At 45.0% G+C, this 25296-nt stretch overlaps 1 protein-coding gene across 3 annotated transcripts in view; it reads left to right on the plus strand.

Moving 5' to 3' along the window:
* LOC115469025 overlaps positions 1-25296 on the plus strand; it is a 194884-nt gene that overhangs the window by 51789 nt on the left and 117799 nt on the right. For all 3 annotated transcript variants that reach the window (XM_030201281.1, XM_030201279.1, XM_030201280.1), the window contains exons 2-5: positions 2478-2551; positions 13592-13677; positions 18448-18487; positions 22682-22762. In XM_030201281.1, the coding sequence (XP_030057141.1) occupies positions 2486-2551; positions 13592-13677; positions 18448-18487; positions 22682-22762 (273 nt within the window). In that variant the 5' untranslated portion in view covers positions 2478-2485. The remainder of the gene's footprint in view (positions 1-2477; positions 2552-13591; positions 13678-18447; positions 18488-22681; positions 22763-25296) is intronic.

Raw genomic sequence — 25296 nt, forward strand, 5'->3', positions numbered from 1 at the left:
AACTTAATCAGTAGCTTTAATTAAGTAATAGCGGACCCACACCAACATAGTCCATGTTTCGGAAACCTGCTTCAGGGTCTGGTCCTGCAAAATAATAAAAATGTATCAAAAACCCAACTCTCATCCATATTAGTCTAAGAAGTATCCCCGCTTAAGTCTCACCTCAACCACTTTGGCTCATTCTTGTACTTCATCTGATTTTCAAAGTGATGACCAAGCATTGAGACGCCCACCTTATTTATATCATCCTTTGAAAAAAAATTTTATATATCCTTCTCCCTGGGTCCATAAGATACAACATTGGAAAAGATTTCTAGATGGCATATTCTTCCTGTGGCTAGGTTCAGAAATTGAACTAAAAGATTTTTTGGTTTGGATAAATAACTTGTCAATTCATCTGCAGGTCTCTATGACTTTTAACAAAAATTCCATTGATGTTTTAGATGTTTGGATATACAGACAAGGCGCTGGTACAGGTACTATTTTATTTCGGAAAACCAACGCACGCAACATCTTCCTTCACTTTGACAGCTTTCATCCTTACCAATTGAAAAAGAGCTTACCTATAAGCCAATTTTTGAGAATTCGCAGGATATGTTCTACTGAGAATGAATTTCAAAATAATGCTACAGAATTGACTATTAGATTCTTAGAACATGGATATTCCAAGTCTGTAGTTAAACAAACTAAATTTGCACAACTCAAATCTTTATTGTGCTGTCAGAGTATATCGGAGTCTTCCAAATTGGTAGCAGTGTTTCCATATATGCTTCATGTTAAAGCTCTGACATCTCTTTTATTTAAACGTTGAGAAGTGTTGACTTTACACGCTTGTTTTAAAGACTGTCCTTTAATTGCCTATCAGAGGGGTAAGACAGTGGGAGAGATTCTCTCATATAAGCGTATAGATTACACTTTGGTTGGGGGAGAAATAGGACATTATAAATGTGGGGCTTATCAGTGATGTCAGCACACCATTGAGGTGCCAGTTTGGAGATTAACAAGATAACGAGTTTTGCTCTCCTGCTCTTAAGATTAAATGTGATTCTGTGTATGTGATCCTGTTTCTATTTGATCTGTTATATATAGGTCACACTAACATAGCTATTAAGGACCATTTAAATGAGCATAAATCCTGTATTAAATGTAAAGTGCTAACAACACCGTTGGTATCTCATAGGATGGAAAAAACTCAAACCATTTTTGACCTAAGATGAAGGATCATAGATAAAATAGAAGTTGGGTGGGAGGGAGGTGATGTGATTGGTCTCTTAAATATGAAGGAACAACATTGGATATATCAGTTGAATACCATACATCCGGAGGGTTAAATTTGGAGATAGATGGGGGGGGGGGGGGGGAGGTGTTTCTACTTTATTTTAATCAGCGCTGGGGGAGGGGGATGGCCTCAGGAAGGAAAGATGCCTAACCGCAGGAGGAGGGAAGGGAGAGAGATAACAGAACGGGGGGGGGGGGGGGGGGTAGGAGGCATGAATGTCAGCCAAGTGCCCACACCCTAGAGGGGCCTGAGCCAGGAATTGGGGGGCCCCCACATAGCTATGCCCCTGATGTAAAGTAGTTTGGTTTGGGGGATGGGAGCATGGTGAATCAGCTGTGTGGCTCTCTCCCTCCCTTCTACGCTTTTTTCATTTTTTCCCAATGAATTATCCCCAGTGCTCTCTCTCCTTGCTTGAACCAGCGCTTCCTTTTTCTCCATTCATTCTGGGCCCCACCCCAAGGGCCTTGACCCAGCCCACCTCCCCCCATATGTGCTTCTGCCGCCTTCTCTTTCTTTGTCTCTTTCTACTTCCATCCCAAAAACCTTGAATCAAAATGCTCCTCCCTTAAAAGCAATTTTTCTGGGTCACTCTGCTTCTGCCACCTCGATGACAGAATATTGACTCCTTTCTTTTCTCTGCATTCGGGGCCTGGGCCATGCCCTATTGCTTTTTGCTCCTGAGTGCTATCTGCCACAAATACCACATTCTGTTGCCTGGGTTTCTTCACACTGTTCCTGCAACTTCAGCCAGCAATGTGCTTTATTGCTGCTGCTGTTTATTTTCTCCCTGTCTGCATGCAAAGTGTGCTTGACCCAAAGCATTAGAGTGTAGTGGATGCCTTGGTATAGTATACTGACAAGTCTGGAGTCCCCAAACCAAACCCACAGTGCCCAGGTATGATGCTACCAGATCTGGCAGAACAGGAGGGATTCCTGTCTTTTCATGTTTCTAGGCAGAAGAGGATAGAGTCTTTGGTATATGTACTTTATTAGCACAAATGTTGTCAGACAGAGCTTTACATACTCCGATGGGATTTCCATGTTGCCCTAGCCACAAAGAAGACAAACTGCATTTTGCAGAATTATTTATATTAGATGAAATGGTTAGCAAAAGACACCAGTGTGTCATCTGTCAATGCACAGATACCAGTGGGATCACTACTCTCCCCTGATTGGTAATTTTCTCTTCCTTTTTCAGCTTCTGACATGAAGAAAGACATTGAAGCTTTACTAGCAAAGGAAAGAGCCGAGATCATCTCTAAATATGAAAAGGTAAAGTACCGAGGGCCTTATACTGTATTACATTGCATGTTTAACACTGCTGTGCTGCATTGCTACTTAGTTTTTAGCTGCCAGTAAAGTTTTTTTTTTTCATTTACTTTGTTGTTGTTGTTTTTTGTTTGTTTTTTGCTACCTTTTTTCCTATTTTATTTCCTTTCTCATTCTTCAAGTTTTTATGGCAACAACTGCCACCATGTTCTTTGCCCATTAGTACTACTGTCGTGCTCTCCTCCCACTCGCTGCTGCTGTGCTAATTATTTTTTTTTCTCTATTTGTTGAGACATTTATATTAAGTTGTTGCATATTTGAATTGTATTACTCTTGGTTTTCTGTTATGCATGTTTATGTAAAAAGCATGAAATAATGATCACTACTGTCCTTTCTCCCCAAACATGGCAAATAATGACAAGTGAGGACTAACTTGGCCCACTGTGTCTGTCCATCTGCCTTCCTTTCCTTGTCATGAGCATGAAAATTGCTGCACTTAAAGTAACTCCATTTTCCCCCTCACAGGCAGTTGATCAAAAGCCCTGCGCTGTTCCAAACAGCGCTCTAAAATAGCGCTGGAATAGTGTGGGGCGCTATTAGACCTATGATCAGAGATAATGCATGCAAATTTAAGTGGCGCAATTATCTCTGATTATGGGGTAGAAGTGCAGGAGAATTGTGCCTGAGCATGTGCTCAGCACAATCCTCCCGCACTTGTTTGACAGATCTGGGCTGGAGACCAATGAAAAGAGAAGGACATCCATCTTTAAATCGGAAGATGGACGTCCTCAACTGCCCTGTTGCAGGGACGGCCAAATTTGAAGGGGGTGTCGGAGGTATAGCAACGTGGCAGTTGAGGATGTCCAAAATTTGGATGTTTCTGCAATGGGCAGTTAAGGACGTCCAAAATTGGATGTTTCTATGAGAAAGACTTCTCATAGAAACATCCAATTTTGGACATCCTCAACTGCCCCGTCACAGAAATGTCCAAATTTTGGACGTCTTCAACTGCCCTCACTGGCAGGTTTGCTGTAGGGGGGAATGGGGGCTTGCCAGCATGCAAATGCATGCTGGACAGGGCTCACCATTCCTCCCCAATGATTTGCAAACCCTAACGCCAGCTTCGAGCTGGTGTAGGGTTTGTCGCAGCCAGCAATCCAATCTTTGGCGCGCTGGACGCTGATCATTGGGGATGAATGTGTTAAGCCCTGTTTAGCATGCATTTGCATGCTACTTGCGTTAAGAGCCGTCGAGTGCGTTGTTTCACGCGCTCGAGGGCTCTGATCATGGGGTGGTAGCCTCTAGTGCTGGCATTTGCTTTTGATCATCTGCCTGTCAGTGAGTAATTTGATGTCTCCAGGGGTTTGACATGGAGGTGCAGTTTCTCTGTCCTTGCACTCCTGTGAGAATTTAGCCTGCTAGCAATTCTGCCCCCTTCACAACGGTGCTTTCCATAGCATCCTATAGACCAATCCAGAGACAGATGGGTTATGTCCCTCCTCTAGCAGGTTAGATAGAGAGCAAGCTTTGAGCTCCCTATATATGGTCACAAGCAGTCACATGATCCTCGGTATTCTCTCTATCTAGCAGGTCAATGGTCACAGCTCAGCAGCTCTGCTTCGCTACTAGCCTATTTTTAGGTGTAGTTGAGCTTGTTTGAATCTCCTCTCCTACTTTGTAGGTGCAGTTGAGTGTTGGGGTCTCCTCTCCTACTTTGGTGGGTGTAGTTGAGTTAACCCCGGGGTTGAGGTCTCTCCCAGGCTTGGGATCGAGTGGTGACACCTGGTGGTGCCAGGTCCCTCCCTTTCTCTCCCCTCCCGCTGGAGCCAGTGCAACTTGAAGTTTTTCTCCTCCTGAGGCATTTAAAAAAAAAAACCAAAACGAAAGTACAAAGGATTCAGAAAAGCTCACTCAGGACAGATTCGTTGCAGCTCTGGATTTTTTTCAGGTACTGAAAACTTTTAAATGGGAGGGGGTTGTTCCCGGTATGTGTAGCGCGGCGCCTGGCTCTCTGGACCACGTTTGCGCGGCGACAGGGGATGCGCGGCCTCCCGCGGTGTACACCGCACTTTCCTGCTCTTTGGATACATTTTAGGAGCGTCTGCAGCGCCGGTCGCCTAACCGTTGTTGCCCGCCCAGGTCGCGATGGCGACTCGAGCCGCTTTTACCGCCCTTCCCCCAAGGCCGGCCTATGACACGCTTTATTTCCGGGCTGCTGTAGTTCCCTATCCTGCGTTGGCCCCTTTCTTCGAGGCCGCTCAGGGAACGCAAACCGCACTAAAGAAGGAGGTTTGGGGAATGTGCCTAATTCCAAAGAAGCGTCTTTCTTCCCACGCATTCCTCCTCGGGGTGAGGCAACGGGCGCCATCTTAGTTTCGTTCAGCTCCGTGTCTTCAGACTTTGCTGCTGCATTCTCTAGTTTCAGAGAGCCCTTTCTGCCTGAGCCCTTTTTGAATGTAGAACGGAGCACGGAGCTCAGTTTTCCCCTAAATTTGTGTTTTTGTGTTTTTGATGCTCCGGGTCTTTCTGTTAGAAAGGGCTAAGGCTGTCTTGGCAGAAGGGGCGCTGACGCCGCTCAGAAACACCGTAGCATTGCGCCACTACCTCTCGATTTTTCTGAGTTTCATGAGGGCAGCTTTTCTGAGGTCCCCAGCATTTTCGTTTGGAAACGCTGGAGGGAAATGAGATCTTCTCTGAAGGAAGAGAATTCTACTGCCCGGTTGTTTTGGCAGGAGAAATTGCCTATCTCTTTGTGTGGGCTGTGAAGATGCTAAACTTGTAGCCCCTGAAGGTGAGTCTTCCTCCTAGGTGACTCCTTTTCTGTTAGCCATTAGGCAGTCGCCTAGAGTTTTTCCTCCATGTGGCTATGGAAGACCTGATTCTAGATCATTGGGATTCCGGAGACCGGCCTTCGGGCTACTAAGGTCATGAGGCGCTTTTGCATCCTTTCTGTGGGAGAGCGTTAGGCTTTCCGCCTACTTACCGTGGATACTCTATTCACAGCAGTGACCAAGGAACTGGATTTTCCCGTGGTCAGCGCCTTGAAGGGCCCGCAGGACAGGTGGCTATAGGCCTCCTTAAAAAAAAAAAAAAAACAGCCTCCTTCGGTATGCAGGCTGCAGTGTGCGGCTTCTGTGGGGCCAGGGCGTGTCTTACTGCGTTGTACCGCCTTCCTTTGCGGAGGATTTGATGGTGGCGGGACAGACTCTGGAGTCAGGCATGCCTTGTTGGCTTATTTGCTTTATGGTGCCCTACGGTCTTCTGCTTGGAAGTGTCCTTAGTCGTGCCTGCCCGCTGGAGGCTATGGCTTCACCTTTGGGCATCCAACCGGGCGTCTAAGGCCCGTTTGGCAAGTTACCATTTTAGGGCAAGCTCTTCTTTCGACCCGGGCTGGGTGATGCCAAAGGCAACACCCTCATAGAGGTCAGAACCAGTGTGAATTTTCGTGCGGACTCATCTAGGGGCCGTTTTCGAGCTGCCCGCCGGTTTCGCCCGGATAAGTCTGGGCCCTATTACAGATAGCGTTTTCCTCAGAGACAGAAGTCCTTTTGTGGAGACTGTCGCTCTGGCGGAATTCCTTCAGAGCTCTCCCAGGACCTCGCGCCCAATGTTGGGGTCCTGGCCCTTAGTCCAGACTTTTTAGAGGGCAGCTGTTCTCGTTTCTGGGCGAGTGGGTCAGACTAACAACAGACGAATGGGTTCTCGGGATTTTCCGAGACGGCTTCAAGCTGGAGGCTGTCCTCTGAAGGACCTATAACTGTTCTCTCGATGCAAGTCTTTATGGAAATTTGTGGAGCTCAAGCTGACTCTTGGCAATTTGATTCAAATTGACTCTGTCGTTCACATTCCATTGGAACAACGTGACTCAGGGCACTATTCCAACTTCTTTGTGGTGCCAAGGAACGGAAGTTCTTCTAGGTCTCTTCTCGTTCTCTAAGGAGTCTACAGCACCTTCAGAGTACGCCACTTCAGGATGGAGACCCTCCAGTCGGTTTTTGCCGCAGTGCAGAAGGGAATATTTCTGCCCGCCCTGGACATAAAGAGGCCTATTTGTACATTCCATTTTGGCCTTCTCATCAGTGGTTTCTCCGCTTTCCGGTCCTGAATCACCACTTCCAGTTCCAGGCTCTTCATTTCGGGCTGGTTACAGCGCCTCGAATCGTCTCTCAGTGATGGTCGTCATAGTGGCGTTCCTTCGCAAGAAGGGGTTCTAGTACATCTTTACCTAGGCGACTGGTTGTTCTGGGCCCAATCCTTCAAGGAAGGTGTACGAGCCAAGGACAGAGGTCTCTCTCTCTCTCTCTCTGTTGCGCTCCTTGAATTGGATCATCAATCTGGAGAAGAGTCGGCTGAACCCTTGTCAATCTCTGGAATTTCTAGGAGTGCTCTTCGACACTCGATAAGGCAGAGTCCTCTTTCCAGAGGCTGGACAGCAGGAGTTACAGACTTTGCCTGCGACGGATAATTCGAGAACTTCGGTCTCCGGCAGAGACATGGTGGTCCATCAGCCTCTTGCAATGGAGGGCGAATCAGCTGGCTCTTTGGGACTTTCTGCAACTGCTGTTTTGGAAGTCAGTACGAGTCCTTTCCGGCAATGCGATGGCTGTGGCATGTGTCAACTGTCACAGAGGTACCTGGAGTGCTCCTTTAGTCAGAGAAGCGATACACATCGACCTTTCGGCAGAAAAGCATCTAGAACCGCTGTCGGCAGCACACTTTGCAGGATTTCTGAATGTCGAGTCAGATTTTCTCAGGCGACAGGTGGGGGATCCGTGAGAGTAGATCTTTCTGTCAGGACATTCTCGTGGTTCCCGAGTCGCTCAGGCCTACCGACCAGGGATTTAATAGCAACAAACGCCATCTCCAAGGTTCTGCGATTCTTCACCACAGGCCGGGAGCTTCAGTCTCTGGGAATCGATGTCTTCCTTCAACCTTGGCATGTGGACGAGCTCCTGTATGGGTTTCCCTTGGGTCCCAGCTGGGCAGTTTCTTGGGAAGAGTAGTTCGTCTTCCGGGGCGAGTATTTATGGTGGGTCGTAATTGGCCCAGACGCCCGTGGTATCCGAATATAATTCGGCTACTGTTCGACGAGCCCTTGCGGCTGCCCAAGGTTAACGCCTGGTACTTTAGGGGCCTATTATAGTGGAATCCATCCCTGTTTGGTCTTATGGTCTGGCTGTTGAAAGAGCGTGATTGAAGAGCAAGGGGTTTTCAGACCGCGTACTTGCTACTATGTTGATAACGAGGAAGTGCTCCATGTCGACGGCCTACGTCAGAGTTTGGCGAATCTTCGAATCTTGGTGGGCGGCGGGTTCCATTTCTCCCGCCTCGGCATCGGTGGATGACAGTTTGGCTTTACTCCAGGAGGGGCTCGAAAAAGGGTCTCTCTCTGAGTTCTCTTAGAGTACAAGTACCGGCTTTGGCTTCTTTCAGAGGGTGTGTGAAGGTTGTTTTCTTTGCTTCTCAGCCAGATATTGTGCGCCGTTTGAGAGGGGTTTTCCAGCTTCGGTCTTCTCGGCGCTCCATTTTTACTTCTTGGACTCTTAACTTGGTGCTGAGAGTCTTGCAAGAGCCGCCGTTTCAGCTTTTTCTCGGCTGTCTCTGAAGGATCTAATCCTGACGGCTGTGGTTTTGGTGGCACTCTCTTCAGCCAGAAGAGCTTCAAACTTTGTCTTGTAGGGATATCTTTCTGCGTCTCTCCGAAGCAGGTATCTCTATACGCACAGTTCCTTTCTCTTGGCCGAAGATGGTGTTGCGCTTTCTTCGGGATCAGCAGTTATGTATGACTTCCTTCCGAAAGGAGGATTATCCTGGGAGTTTCAAGCCTTGAGTGGTGTGGATGTGATGGGAGTTCTTTGCAGATACTTGGAGGTGATGAATGATTTCAATAAATCGGTTCATCTTTTTGTGCTGCACCTGGACCTGGGAAAGGTCAGGAGGCCTCCAAGCCTTCAGTGGCTCGTTGAGTCAAGGAAGCTATAGCCGCAGCATACATTCTCTCGGGTCAAGTGCTGCCAGCACAATAGAAGGCTCTTTTCACTAGAGCTCTAGCGGCCTCTTTGCCAGAATCGAGATCGATTTCTCTGGAAGAAGTTTGTAGATCGGCGACCTAGTCGTCAATTTTTCCTTTTCCGAGCATTATCGCTTGGATGTGGCTGCGAGAGCTGATGCGGGATTGGGCGCCTCGGTCTTGCATCCTGGGGTTTTCTGATTCCCACCCTGGGTAAGTACTGCTTGGGTACATCCCATCTGTCTCTGGATTGGTCTACAGGATGCTATGGAAGGTAAAATTATGTAACATACCTGATAATTTTCTTTCCATTAATCCTTATAGACCAATCCAGAGTCCCTCCCAGAAATCTATTGTGTACTTATTTACTTGTCTTTTGTATCTTTTCAGAATCAAGTTCAATTCCTAATTCAAGGTCAACTTCTAATTTAAGTTCAAGTCAAGTTCAACTTCAACAAGTTCAAGTTTGTATGATTTGCCTGGAGTTGGGGCGAATCTGTTTTTAGTGAGCTGCTTAAGTGCCTCCCGCCTTGGGCGGCTGCAGGGTAATTGAGCAACAAGGACCATGAGCTTTGATATCGGCATACTGAGGATCATGTGACTGCTTGTGACCATATATAGGGAGCTCAAAGCTTGCTCTCTATCTAACCTGCTAGAGGAGGGACATAACCCATCTGTCTCTGGATTGGTCTATAAGGATTAATGGAAAGAAAATTATCAGGTATGTTACATAATTTTACCTTTGGCAATTTTTTTTTTTATTTTATCAAATTCACTTCCACTCAAACAGGACTGATTTCTCAATGAGCCAATTCAAGTCTAATTTGAAGACATATTTTTCACCAAGGCTTTTTGACATATATGAATTGCTGCTTCTTGGTTTGCTAGCTTGGGACCAGAAAGGCAGGCTGAGGTGAACAGTGTAGGAAGTCTCGGCAGCCATTTTGAAGAAGCAGCGGGCAGGAAAGAAGGGGGTTCTTTCCTGCCCTCGAAGAGGCCACTACACCACCAGGGCTCATTAAGGTAGGCCCGGGGAGGGTCCTGAGGCTAGGGGTGTGGCAGCCAGCCAACCACTTATCCTCATTACTGCCTGTTCACGTGGCAATACTGCGTGACAATTTACAATTCCTGCGGTGTTACCATTAGAATCCTAAAACTTTTCCCTGTTACCAAAGTAATTACCATGGTAACGGTTGCTGTGTCCTTCTTCAGCCCTTATGGAGAGGAACCATATCCACCCTTCATTTTTCTGGGACCTCTCTCAACTCTAAGGAAGCATTTCATTGGAAATGCCTGACAGGTAAGCAGCCAGAACTTCTGTAAGTTACTTCAGTAACCTCATATGTATCTTATTTGGCCTCCTTTGTCTACTTTTAGTTTAGCTAGCTCCTCACAAACAGTCTTTGAAAATTTATTTATTATGTATTTATTGGGATTTATTAACTGCCGTTATAAAAAGATTCACCCAAGGCGGTGTACCAGTGGTGTTCCTAGGGGGGCTGACACCCGGGGCGGATCGACGATGCTCCCCCGCCCCCCGGGTGCAGCGCCCCCCCCCCGGAACAGCGTGACTCCCCCCCCCCGGCGAAAGAACCCCCCCCCCCAGGTGCACGCCGCTTGGGGGGGGGGGTGCCGCGCGCCTGCCGGCTCTTCATTTTCATGCTCCCTCTGCCCCGGAACAGGAAGTAACGAAGAGCCGACAGGCGCGCGGCACCCCCCCCAGCGGCGTGCACCCGGGGCGGACCGCCCCCCCCCCCTTGGTACGCCACTGCGGTGTACAGCAGTTTAACATAAAAGCTTACAATTTTGTTAACAGTATAACGATAGTAAAATGATCAAATATAAGATTAAATACAGTTAATGAGGTAAACTTGGAAATGACAAATTGAAACCTAGTAATATGACTAACATGAAGTGTCAAGAATATACACATTTAACAGCACCATAGAGCAATCATTACAGAAATATGAAAAATGTCAGTTCAATTGATACAATAATAGAGCATGGAAGAACATTCAGATAACATAGATATGATGCTAATGCTGTTCCTAAGATACAATTAAGCATCTTACTATATAGCCAAGGGGCCAAGTGCTGATTATAGACAGGGAGGGACAAGATGGGCAATGCAGAGTCAACTAAGATAAATGGATGGGTGGCTAAACTGAAGGCATATTATATGTACAGTTAAATAAGATTTCCATAGCATCCCACAGATCCGGGCTGGTCTAAGTTACAGAGTGTGTGGCAAACTATTCAGGTGTGCAGTGAGTGGTCAGTCAGTCATCACATGTATTAAAAGCTTGGAACAAGAGCCAGGTTTTCACCTGCTTCCTGAAGTAGAGGTAGTCTTTAGTTAGACGTAACCTCTCTGGGAGTAGATTCCAGAGTGTGGGGACTACACCTGAGAGATCTCACTGACAGGTGTCACATCATGCAATTTTTTTTGATGAGCATACAGATAATGTTTCTTGGGAGGACCTTAGAGGTTTCAAAGGAGTGTAGAGGGTTAACTTATTTTTTAAGTCCTCTGGCCCATTTTGTCTGAGGACCTTGAAAATCAAACACAGGGCCCTTTTTACCAAGCTGCAACAAAAGGGGACCAGCGCTGGCATCGGCAAACGTCAGCCTTGCTTTTCTGCAGGAAGTGGCCATGTGACAAGTAAAGCACTTGCCACGCTGCCATTTCGGGGGTGGGGGGGGAGCCCATACCACCATCCATTGAGGTGGTGGTAAGGGCTCCCGCTCTAACCTGGCGGTAACTGGACAGCACACAGCACCTCCCGATTACCGTGCAGCATTCTTTTTTAATTATTTTTTTTATTTTTATTGAAAGTTTCAAATATAAACAAGGATCCACTATCAGGTGAATTTTTGAAAGAGAACGGCGCCCATCTTCCGACACAAATCGGGAGATGGGCGTCCTTCTCTCAGGGTCGCCCAAATCGGCATAATGGAAAGCTGATTTTGGGCATCCTCAGCTGCTTTCCATCGCGGGGACGACCAAAATTCACGGGGGTGTATTGGCACCGTACCGAAGGTGGGACTGGGGCGTGATTTAGAGATGGGCATCCTCGGCCGATAATGGAAAAAAGAAGGGTGTCCCTGCAAAGCATTTGGACGACTTGGTCCATTTTGTTTCACGACCAAGCCTCGAAAAGGTGCCCGAACTGACCAGATGACCACCAAAGGGAATCAGGGATGACCTCCGCTTACTCCCCCAGTGGTCAACAACCCCCTCTCACCCCCCCCCCAAAAAAAAAATTTGTTTTAACATTTTTTGCCAGCTTCTATGCCAGCCTCAAATGTCATACCCAGCTCCATCACAGCAGTATGCAGGTCCCTGGAGCAGTTTTTAGTGGGTGCAGTGCACTTCAGGCAGGCAGACCCAGGCCCACCCCCCCTACCTGTTACCCACATGTAGGTGCCCCCCTTCACCCCTTAGGGCTATGGTAGTGGTGTACAGTTGTGGGGAGTAGGTTTTGGGGGGCTCAGCACACAAGGTAATGGAGCTATGCACCTGGGAGCAATTTGTGAAGTCCACTGCAGTGCCCCCTAGGGTGCCCGGTTGGTGTCCTGGCATGTGAGGGGACCAGTGCACCATGAATGCTGGCTCCTCCCACAAGTCTTGGTGAGGCCCCATTTAGAATACTGTGTGTAGTTCTGGAGACCGCATCTACGAAAAGATATAAACAGGATGGAATCGGTGGCTACTAAATTGGTCAGTGGTTTGTGTCGTAAAACATATGGGGACATACTTAAGCCTCTCTAGGAGGAGTTAGTTGTCGGAAGAGAGGATACGATAAAGACGTTTAAATACCTCTGTGGCATTAATGTACGGGAGGTGAGCCCCTTTCAATTGAAGAAAAAGTATGGAATGAGAGGGCATAGGATGAAGTTAAGAGGTCATAGTCTCAGGGGTAATCTAAGGAAGTACTTTTTCACAAAAAGGGTGGTGCACGCGTGAAATCACCTCCTGGTGGAGGTGGTGGAGACGAGGACTGTGTCTGAATTTAAGAAAGCATGGGACAGGCATGTGTTATCTCATAGGGAAAGGAGGAGATAGTGGTTGCCATAGGAGCTGACTCTGTGGGTGCTTGAGCACCCCCAATATTGAGAAAATTCCTTGTATGTGTCTAGGCAGGGGTTATTTCCATTGGCCTTAGCACACCCAATAATTTTGAAAAGTTGGCTCCTATGGTGGTTGCTGTGGATGGGCAGACTGGAGGATAGACTATTTGGCTCTTATCTGCCATCATGTTTCTAATGAGTGATGAAGAACCTTATGTGCTTAGTGTTAGAACTTTAAACTGTACACGACAGGGCAGTGGAAGTCAATGGAATTGTATCAGAAGCGTTGTGATATGAGCAAAGCAGTGCAGGGTCACCAAGAGGGGGGACGGGAGGCAAAATTCCCCGGTCTTGGCCTCCGGGGGGGGGGGCGGGGGGGGGGGGGGGCAGGTCCGGGCCTGGCACAAGCAAGCTTCTTCCTGCCTGCTTCTGGGATGGGTCTGTCTTCTCTTGGTCTCTCTCCTGCTTCTGCTGCGTGCTGCCCAGGACCCGAATGATTGTATTAATGTGATATTGCATTAATGCAATCATCTGGGTCCTGGGTGGTATGTGCAGCTGGAGAGGACAGCAGCAGTCTGTAAGGGGATGGGTGATGCAAGTTGGTGCGGCGGTGGTCTGAATGTGGGGAGGGGGGGGGGCACTGCAGTGGCGGCCTGAGTGGGGGAGGTGCAGTGGTCTAGTCCTGCCCCGGACCCAGCTGGGTCTCTCGGCAGCCCTGAAACGATGATCCTCAGAAAGGACACAAACAGCAGAGGGCAGCCTTATATCGGGTCCAGGGACGCAACGCTTGAAGTTTAAGATGTTCTGGGAGCTTATTCCTGAACTCAGAGCCTTGTACAGAAAAAATAACACACCTAATTTTATCATGGGTGATGTCTCTGTGGGATCTTGCTGGGATATAAAGAATTCTTGCTTTATTTATTGTTGCCTTGATTTCTCCTTATTTCTTTCTCTTTTTGCAGGGGCGACATGAAGGTGCTCAGATTGATCCCTGGGAAGATGCTAACTTCACTTTGTATAAAGTCACTGATCGCTTTGGCTTCATGCAGTAGGTTTTTTTTTTCCTCTGAAATGTTTGATCTAGTATTTCTCACATTACTTTTTGTGGGTTGTGGTAAATTCCTCCTTTTACATCAGACAGTCCTAATTTACAGTATGCTCAGCATGGAAATTTTGGAGATAATATGAGACCTGTGATATTCCATATTTTTAATTTTTACTGCAACAGCATAAAATATAAGAACATAAGAATAGCCATACTGGGTCAGACCAATGGTCCATCTAGCCAAGTATTCTGCTTTCAACAGTGGCCATTCCAGGTCTAATTAGCCATACTATCTAATTATCACAAAACAATTAAATACACCAAATTCCACCAAACTGACATCAGTTCAAGTAAAGGACAGTCACCATCCGGCAGACACACACTACAGACTGCAAAGAAGGGTCCAAACAGACTTTCCTATTGTATTGTTTCATCCATTACTGTAAGCCACATTGTGCCTGCACTTGTGGGAAAATGTGGGGTAGGAACGCGCTATAAAAATAAATAAATAAATAAATAAATCAACTAACAAAAGACAACTAACTAAACTCCACACAATACCAAATACCGAACAGCCATACTTAACATTACAAGTGGGCTACATCAGTGCCAGATCCGCAGTAAACAAAACAGAAACTCTAACCGATTGGATCTCAGAAGAAGGCTTCGATCTATTATTCATCAACGAAACAAGGATCCATGACCAAAAGGACCGAATAACCCTGGACCTGTGCCCTCCTGGATACAAAATCACACACTGGACCAGAAAGGAAAAGAGAGGCAGAGGTATCGCCCTAATCTATCGATCTCTCTTTACCACAGAAACCACTGCCGAATCCATTAGACCACAACTCGAAATTGTCTCAATCAGGATACAGAACAAAACCCTCCACAACCATCTGAACTGTGTCTTATTCTACAGACCTCCAGGTAACTGGAATGAAGCTCAGACGAAAGTCATGGACTTCATTTCAACCACATGTACAACAAACTCAAATGTGCTATTGTTAGGAGACATTAACATCCACTTAGAGGATCCTAACTCAAATAAGTGCATGAGAATGTAAGGAATTCCTCCACCTATGGGACTTCAACTTGCCCACAATTCATGCAACCCATGTAAAAGGTCACACACTCGATCTACTCTCACACAAATTCTCAACGGACCAGAATTTCACCATTGCGGACCATAAATGGACAGAAACACCTTGGTCTGATCACTTTAAACTAAACATGACCCTCCACTGGCGGAAGAAGGGACATCACCAACTACAAGAACTTTCATTACACAGCTCAAGAGGTAAAGTGGACATGACAACATTCTGGAAATTGATATACAACAATGAATGGTCCGCACAAACGGATTCCATCTAACTACCTCGCGGAATGGGATGAAAGATGCAAATCTGTGCTAGATGACATAGCACCCTTACGAACAAAAAACGCACACAAGCACAATACTACACCATGGTTCAACGACGAACTGAAAAAAAACTAAAGACCCAATCCAGAAAACTTGAATGTGCATGGAGAAAAAACAAAAATGATCTTACACAATCCACATGGAAAGAAACACAAAAAAATACAAATATATGATAAGACAAACAAAAAGATTATATTATAAAACACAAATAGGCTCAGATTACAAAGACATGAAGAAAGTATATAAACTCTTGGACAAGCTCCTAGACACTAACTCAGTGACTACATTGAACACAGACATTCCACTGGTGGACGAACTTGCAACGTACTTTAAAGAAAATATTGTAAACCTACGCAAAACACTATCTCAGCACAACAATGCCCTCAAAAGCTTCCTTAATGAACTGGATCCCCACACAGGAGAATACCTGGCCGATCGAACTTGGTCAAACTTCACCCAACTCACCGTCGATACAGTTGCTCAGATGATCAGTAAGCTCGCCATCTCTCAGTGTAAACTAGACACCTGTCCCACTTACTTAATAAAATCAGCCCCAGACCATTTCACAGTAGACCTCACACTCCACCTAAACTACATGTACCAACAAGGTCTCTCCTCCCTAAGGAACAAAGCAATATTCTACTCACACCAATGCCAAAAGATACCAAGAAAAGAACAAACATCACCAGTTATCATCCAGTAGCATCCATCCCACTGACAACCAAATTAATGGAAAACATTGTAGCCAAACAATTTAGAGTACATCAACAAGTTTTCTATACTGCATGAATCGCAATCTGGCTTCAGGCTCCTCCACAGTACAGAATCTGTACTAGTTACGATCCTAGCCATATTCAAACAAGAAATAGCAATAGGTAAAAACATCCTCCTCCTCCAGTTCGACTTGTGAAGCGCATTCGATATGGTAGACCACAGTATACTACTAAGATTACTTGATAAGTTAGGGATTGGAGGTTATACACTTAAATGCATCAAGGGCTTCCTAACTACCAGAACATATCAAGTAAAATCAAACTCTTAACATCTCATCGCCTTGGAAAGCAGATTGCAGAGTACCACAAGGTTCACCTCTATCACCCATCCTCTTCAACCTGATGATGACCCCTTTAGCCTTATCACTATCCAAACAAGGCCTAAACCCTTTTATCTATGCGGATGATGTCATTATATATATACCTTTCAAATCAAAACCATCAGAAATCGCCAACGAAATCACGAACAGCCTAAACATCATGAATTCATGGGCAACAGCATTCAAACTAAAACTCAATAAAGAAAAAATTCACTATCTCATTCTCTCCTCCCAACACAACGCTGACCACCCTGCAACCATCAACACCCAAGACTGTACCCTCCCTATCTCAGACAATCTGAAAATCCTCGGCATTACCAAAGACCACAACTTAACACTGGAAAACCAAGCCACAAACACAACAAAGAAAATGTTCTACACTATGTGGAAACTTAAACGTGTGAAACAGTTCTTCCCGAGGGAAACTTTCCGCAATTTGACTCAATCCATGGTACTAACCCATATCGACTACTGTAACGGTATATACATGGGATGCAAGGAACATATCCTAAAGAAGCTTTAGACCGCTCAGAACACGGCAGCCATACTTATCTTCTGAAAAACATGATTTGAAAGCGCGAAACCCCTTTAAAAAATACACTGGCTACCAATCAAAGAACATATCGCTTTCAAAATATCCACTCTGGTTTATAAAATAATCCATGGTCTAGCTCTGGGATACATGACTGAATCGATCGACTTACCAACGAGAAACACATCCGAAGAAGCAAGAACATACCTAAACCTCCACTTCCCAAGATGCAGAGGTCTGAAGTACAAATCAACATATGCATCCAGTTTTTCCTATGTCTGCACACAACTTTGGAACGCTCTACCTAAAGCCCTGAAAATCACAAACGACCACCTAACCTTTCACAGAAACCTGAAAACGCATCTCTCGCATATCCCACTGATCAGACATAATCGCTGATTACTGCAACACAACATAACTGAAACACGACAGGAACATAACTCATAATTTCCGTCTCACGTTCCCCTTATGTGGTTAACCCACTTTAGCTTACATAACTAATCAACTACAACAGCCTTGTATCCGTTCTACTGGAGTTGCAATCATTTCTCTGAAATTATGTAAGCCACATTGAGCCTACAAATAAGTGGGAAAATGTGGGATGCAAATGTAACAAATAAAATAAGATGTAACAAATAAATAAAATCTGTGCAGCTATGCATTCATCTTCAGGACTTGAGCTTATCTGCCTTGGCCTTTTTCCTCTACAGGGAGGAGTGATGAGTACATCAACCAAAGCAAAACTGAAAAAGCACACAAAGGCCTTCAAGACTGGGATAATAGGTGAAAATTTATTCAGAATATGACACGACATGGGCCGTGTTTCGGCGAGAGTCCGGCTGCGTCAGAAGTCAAAAAGTCCCAAATTCCTTGTTATGTCTTGTTGGAAAACGATGAGTAAGCCTTATAAAAAGGTCAATCTCTATGATCATCTGCACAATCACAGAAAGTATTGCTGCAGTCTTAATTTGGAAAACGCCGCCAGTGAAGAAATACATTTTCACCTATTGTCCCAGTCTTTAAAGGCCCTTTTGCGCTTTTTCTGTTTTGCACTATATGAGGTGATGTCACCTCTGTACTAATGTGCTGTTTGATGATGTTGTCTGTTACACTGCATTGTTCTATAACTAATACAAATTAACAGGAATAAATTGCTGCCAGTAGCTCCCAAACAAGTTATGTAGTAAGTTAATGTAAATACTCCAGTAACATGTTTTTAAGTAAACCTTGTAGTTTAGTGTTATTTATTTCCAGCAGTATTATAGTAGATAATACTAAATCATGATGGTTCACCCTTTTCAATAACGGTGTTATAGACACATTCAGGTTGGTATTCAAAGCAATTTAATCGGCCAGAAACACATCCTGGTCAGTTAAATCGCTTGTTCAGTTAGTGCCGCTGAAATTTTGGTGTCATTCCAGGGGCGGAGTCAGCACTTGGCTAGTTAAATGCTGATATTCAGCTCTTAATCAGCCAAGGTAACTGCATAAATAGGACCACATAAAAGTCAGTCCTGTCTTTATGCAGTGTCCCATTGCTGGTTAAGTCCTGAGTATCACACTTAACCGGCTCCATAAATCTGGAAATTCAATGCTGCCCCAGCATTGATTTTCAGGTCATAACACTGACAGTTGTCAGCAAAAAACCTACCAACTGAATATTGACCCTAATGTCTTTGCAGTGATTGCTCAGAATAACACCCTTTATCTTTCTTGCTTTTACAGTGAGCAGGAGCTACCTATACGTAGTTCTGTGGAAGAAAAGGTAAGTCATTTATAGAAGATAAATACATATACATGTGGTCACTAGACATCAATTCTGACTCGAGAGCACATCTGGATCTGGAAATGTGTATATGTGATTTTTCTTATATGGTGTCCTGAGGAATCTCTGATATGAATGCAGTGTCTAAAATGTTACCTGTGAGACATGGGGTTTTCCACTTTCTTACCCAGCAAGTAAGTTACCAAGCGATCCTCTTGTCCAGTAGCCATTATATTCCTAATGATTGAATTGCCAGTTACAATGGTTGTTCTAAGTTATTGGAGACACCATCCTCTGTGCCAGAGGATGTTGCATCCTCTGGAGAGTAGACCCCCCCCCCCCCACCTTGCTACGGGATCATATCCTGTCACACCAAGTCGGTGACCATGCTTCTCCAAGGCAATACGGGGGGGAGGGGAGGGCTACCAGATTGGAGTTGAGAACTTACTATCATGTGCCTGTAGGTTTCCTCTGTAAACCTAGGTGTGCTTCAACTTTTCCAGATCTGGCCTCTTGAGATCAAACCTGTGCTCCAAGAGCCGGGATCTCATTAAACTGAATGTGTGCGTACACCCTCTCACCATCTGGTAGATAATTATATATGTAGCACTCAGTCCAAAAAACTGGATAGCCCCCATCTTGTTGCTGGACTGTTCTCTTTATTCTAATATTGTTCTTAGTTATTTAGAGTTGCTAAGGGAATAAACCATGTTCTAATGTGGTCCTTTTAAATGTATTTGGTGTATTTTTTTAGTCCAAGTCCAACTCCAAATTTATTTGACATACCGCAATACAAGCGAAAAACACATCAAAGCGGTTTATAATTTAAAATCCATATTTGAGGGGAGGGGGTCACACAGGGGCGTATCTGAAAGTCGGCGGTAGCGGGGGCCGAAGCCAGAGTGAGGGGGCACATTATAGCCCCCCCCCCAGCCGCCGCCACCGCCATTTCCGACCCCCCCCCCTGCCGCCGTGGGTACCTTTGCTGGTGGGGGACCCCAACCCCCACCAGCCGAAGTCCGCTTCCTCCTGCCGCTGCGAGGTTTTTTAAGTTAATCGGGATTCGTCCTCCGTCACTCTGTGCTGCTGTTCAAAGAAGCTGCTAGCTGAATGCAGTTTCGGACTGAGTCTGACGTCGCTGCTGCACGTTGTACGTGCAGGATGTCAGACTCATGTACAACGTGCAGCAGCGACGTCAGACTCAGTCCGAAACTGCATTCAGCTAGCAGCTTCTTTGAATAGCAGCACAGAGTGACGGAGGACGAATCCCGATGAAGAACTTAAAAAAACTCGCAGCGGCAGGAGGAAGCAGACCTCGGCTGGTGGGGGTTGGGGTCCCCCACCAGCAAAGGTACCCACGGCGGCAGTAGGGGGGTCCAGGGCGAAATCTGCGGGGGCCCAGGCCCCTGTGGCCCCACGCAGATACGCCCCTGGGGTCACAATCAAGGGGAAACCGAAAAGACAAATCTCTAAGATGGAGCATACGAGGGGAATAGAGTAGGGAGTTACAATATTTCAGGGGAGTAATATAAAATCATATAAGTGTTTGAGGTTTCTGCAGATGAAGACCGAGCCCATGGGGACGGGGTGGGGACAGGAACAGAACCTGCAGGGACAGGGTGGGGACAGAGACAGGGCCCATGGGGACAGGGCGGGGATGGAGACGGAACCTGCAGGGATGGAGTGGGGACAGAGACAGAACCCACAGGGAAGGGGCAGGACGGGGACAGACTTTGTCTCCGTGTCATTCTCTACAGGGGTAAATGCTCGAGCCTAACTGATATTATTCTTAGTATGTGCACATAAGTGCTAGTCAAGCCCCTGTTCCATCTGTGCCAGGTTTATGCTCCCCTTAAAGTTGCATGCTGTGGATTTTCTGCACACAATTTGTATTATACTATCGAAGGAGTACATGTGAAACTGCAAATTAGTTCCAATTAGCACCAGTTAACACCAATTATAGGTTGTTAAAGCCAGATAGCAACTAATTTAAATTAGGTTACATGCATAACTGCCACTATTCTATAAGTTATTCAACTTTGCATGTTAAGTGTAAAATTGTGTGTTCAACTTTATAGAACCAGGGGATATGTGACAGTAGTGCTATGGTCACATAGGTAATATTGATATCCTGAATTCCAAAATATATAAAACTTATAGTTTGATCTCCATGGACACTGGTGTGAGGGCAGAGCTGTTCACACTGCATTCATCCAAGAGATCTCATCTGATCTACCACAGATGTGATTTGGAGGAATGCAGACTTGGTTTTATATCACTTAAGGTTTAATCAGTTGATATACTGCCTTAAAAATTAATGTCAAGGCAGTTTACAAATAAGAAGGAAAATATAAACAAGATCAAACATAACTAATTCATAATCACATTAGACTTGTTAGAGTATACTTCAGGAAGAGTGGGATTAAGAATAACTTCAACAGATATTCAGGACAGCAATGGGTTATAGCCCAAAAGCTTGTGTAAACAGTAGGCCTTAACTTTGGCTTGAAAAGCAAAGAATGCAATTTTAGTTCTCATATTAATAGAAAGTAAATTCCATAAAACTGGCACTTGGAAGCAAAAGATTTGTATGAACTCCAGTTGTGTCCTTACAGAAGGTGGTCCAAAAAACCCACAAAAACTGATATTTCTCAAATGTATTTGTGAATCCAAAACAAAAATGCAGAAGATAAACTAGTCAATGAGTTAAAATAAGATGACCTTAGAACAGGCCTCAACAAATTTTCATGAAACCTAGGAGCCAGCCCCAAACATTAGGATCCAGCATCTAAGACCTTTTTTGCTTCTCCTTTCCCACCCTTTCAACATTATCCCTAGTGAAGTTTGGGGAGGGGTTTTGGAATCCCCTCCCAGATTAGCAGTAGCCCTTTTGACTTACTGAGGTATTTTTTCTCTTATTTTGTGTCTGTAGGTAAAGAAACTTAAGTAATTCAGTTACTTAAGGTGCCTTTGCTGATCATTGCAGAAGTCGATAGTCTCCCTTCCCAAAGTATAACGTCAGCTGTGGGATAGCACCCTCAAGATAGGTGAAGCAAAGAGGCAATTGCTTTTTTGTTTCACCTGTCCCTATAGGCTGTGTCCCATCAGTTTCTCTCTCATAACCCCCTCCCACAGCCTTCACCCATTTCTCTCTGACTCTCTGCTTTTTTATAGCAGGCGTCAGCTCTTGCCTTATTATTAACAATGCTGCCTCAGAAACTGCTTCTTTCGGCTCTGCACAGCAATCAGTCTCTCCAAACACTTGAGCCGCGTAGTTCAGGGAGTCTCACAGGACTTGAAACAGTGAAACTTCCTGAACTTTGTGCATTGCACAGCTCATGTACATAACATAACATAAAAATAGCCATACCAGGTCAGACCAATGGTCCATCTAGCCCAGTATCCTGTTTCCAAAAGTAGCCAAGCTAGGTCACAAGTACCTGGCAGAACCCCAAAGAGTGGCAACATTCCATGCTACCTGTCCTAGAATAAGCAGTGGATTCCCCATGTCTGTCTCAATAGCAGACTATGGACTTTACCTCCAGGAACTTCTCAAACTTTTTTAAAACCCAAATACGCTAACCACTGTTACTACATCCTCCGGCAAAGAGTTCCATAGCTTAACTATTCTTTGAGTGAAAAACTATTTCCTCCTATTTGTTTTAAAAGTATTTCCATGTAACTTCCTCAAGTGTCCCCTAGTCTTTGTACTTTTGAAACGAGTAAAAAATCGATTCACTTCTACACCACTCAGGATTTTGTAGACCTCAATCATAATCATATTGAGAGCCCAATCGCTGTGCAGAGCCCAGAGAAGCAGTTTGAGGCAGTGCTGCAAAAGGAGAAAAAAAAATCAGGTGTATGAAATCTCGGGTGCCAGGGCGTAATTTCTAGGTGCCATGGAGACCTGGTGCCCTGGATTTGTTGAGCCCTGCCTTAGAACACATAATGGTGAATATGAAATAAGATAAATAGTTAAGTAAGCAGGTTGTATCACTAAAGGTTTTGAAAACAAGAGTCAGATCTTAAACTTAATTCTGTATTTGGCTAGCAGAGCAGTATGATGAAACCTGTGTGCAAAATGATCTTCAGAGCAGTATTCTAGTGTTAGGCAATGTTGCATAGTCTAACGTAGGATATTTCTCCTTTTGAGAGCTACAGCTCTGTGACGTGGAGGTCTCTTTCTCTTTAAAGCTCAAGTTGCAGGAGATTGAGCGTGTGGACAAGTGGCTAAAAATGTTGCGAAAATGGGACAAATACCGGAGCAGTGAGAAGGTAACAGCCTGTATCTTGAGTGGTGTGCAGCACAATGCTACGAGCAACAATGCCACTATTTCACAATGAATCATAGGAAAATATTACTGATTCATCAAATTACAGGTAGCTCGTTATTGTGTGGGAAATATCTTCCAGTTCATACCTGCCAAGCTTACAATACTAGGTCCCTTTTTTAATCACTTATGGAACATAATTACTAAGTGCACTAAAGTATTTTCTAAATGCATTTTAAATGTTGAATTTGGCACTTAATATGTTTTAAAACACATTAAAGCTTGTTGTTGGTATCAAAACTTCCATCTTACTAGGAATATGAAATTATATGCAGCAAAATTGATAAGCTTGATTGCATGCTAAGCATCTCATTAATATTGCAGTAGTTTTAATGGTGGATCATGATAGTCTTCTAAAAATTAACTGACTTCACAAATAGTGGCAGGCTAACATGCCTGTCCATAGTCACTAGCTCTGTGGGTTCTTGGGCACCCCCAGTATTTTTAGGATATACTTTATTAAATTTGCAGCTGAAATCTCATCATCATATATTAGTCCAATATACCACAAAGGACCAAAAAACATGGCATCTAAGCAGTGTACAAAAAAACAATGGATAATTAAGGTAAAAGAGAGAAAAACAGATGAGGAAAGGGAAAAAGAGGCAATAAACTAAAGATGGAAAATTTAATTTGAATAAGTGGGTTTTGAGTGCTATTTTAAAGTCAGTGAATGAGGATTTGGAGCGGATCTGGGAAGGGAGTGAATTCCAAAGCATGGGACCATTATAATTGAACGCAGAAGTCCGAGTGGTATCTAAACGAATAGCAGAAGGAGGAAGGGAGAGGAGGCCAGCATTAGAGGACCGGACTAGCTTGATGGAGTGGAAGAAAAAGGGGGAGAACATCAGTTGACAGTCAGTTGAGAGATAAGCCAGCCAGGGGTTGAGGTCTGAGCCTAAGGGGTTCGTATCAGAAAGAACATCAAATAAGGAGGAAAGTGAAATAGGATTGAAAGAACTCCAGGTGGAGGAGGAACAGGGAAAGGGTGTGCGGGGGGGGGGGGGATTTTGAGAACAGGAGGGGGGAGGAAAGCAAAGTGGAGGAAGAAGGGAATGGCAAAAGATGCGCAAAGGGTATCAACTTTATTTTGCCATAAGGAGGCAAGGGTAGATCATACATCGAGGATTGAGTCTGAGGGGGTACGAGACTTATTATCAGCCAGAGAAATGTGGTGTAATAGTTTCTTTTAGTATAGCATAAAGCTGAGCGGTAAAAGCGAAGATGAGATTTATAACAGATGAGGACAGCCATTTACGCCAGAGGCGTTCAGTATGCATCTAAATTGAACCTTGTAATGTTTAAGAGCAGGGGAGAACCATGGAGCTGAGACCGGATGACTTTTAGAATTCATGAGGGATGGGGCAGCCTTATCAAGTGCAGAGAAGAAGGAGGAATTAAGTTGACAGTGCAAAGGGGAGAAGAGTGGTGCAGAATGAGCAGCCTCCATGGGAGGTGGAAGGAGATCCTGCCGTTTCTTAATACTGTCATCAGTAAAGGTGTGCCAGGAATAAGGAGGCCATGGTTGAAAAGGAGAAAGTTGTTTTAGGGGACCCGATGGGAGGAGATGTAAGTGGGAATGAAAAGAGAAAAGGGGGTTGAGGGTGTTACCGCCTGTGTGTGTTGGGATTGAAACATGTTGAATAAGACCAGTGCTTTGGGTAAGAGTAAAAGATCTCAGAACTGTCCAATCAAGGGAGATTAAAGTCACCGAGGATCAGTAGTGGCTTATAAATAACACTGAATTCAGAGAGAAAGATGGAAAGGTCATCTAGTGAAAAAGACGGGGGTTAAGGGGAGAGTGGTAGACTGTAGCTAGAAAGAAAGTAAAGTCATATAGAAAAGCGCAAGATGCCAATGGTAGAGAAGGATTGAAGGAACATGGAGTAACCCAAAAGGCGTCAGGGAAAAAATGATGGCAGTGCCCCCACCTCTTCTTGAGGGACATGGGAATTGGAGAAAACTGTAACCAGGGGGAGAAGCATCAAGGAGAGTAGCAGTATTGCCTGGTCTATGCCAGGTCTCAGTGAAACATAGGACTTCCAGGAAGTGAGATCAAATGATGTCAGCAGCAAGAAATCTCCATGTGCAGGGTAGCAAAGGAAAGCAAGAAAGACGTGTTTCTGTATCCCATTACTGTGCCCATCTCCCCCTGGAATAACTGACCAATGGGTTACAGGGGGAAGATACAGCTTCCATTGACTGGTTGAGTCTGACCGATGTGCTTCATGGGGAGGAAGCTGCTAAAACCAAGGATAGAGGCACTTCCTGTTTGCAGCTGTAAATGGAGAGGGGAAGAGCAACAGATAAACACTAATGGGCCGATGATCAAAAACCCCACGCTGTTCTTGATAACGCTGTAAAAATAGCACTGAAACAGCAGGCCGACGATCAAAAACCCCACGCTGTTCCACACAGCGCTGTAAAAATAGCGCTGGAACAGTGTGGAGCAATAGCACCCCTAACATCAAAGCTAAT

The sequence above is a fragment of the Microcaecilia unicolor genome, chromosome 4 (genome assembly GCF_901765095.1).
Source record: "Microcaecilia unicolor chromosome 4, aMicUni1.1, whole genome shotgun sequence".
Lineage (NCBI taxonomy): Eukaryota > Metazoa > Chordata > Amphibia > Gymnophiona > Siphonopidae > Microcaecilia > Microcaecilia unicolor.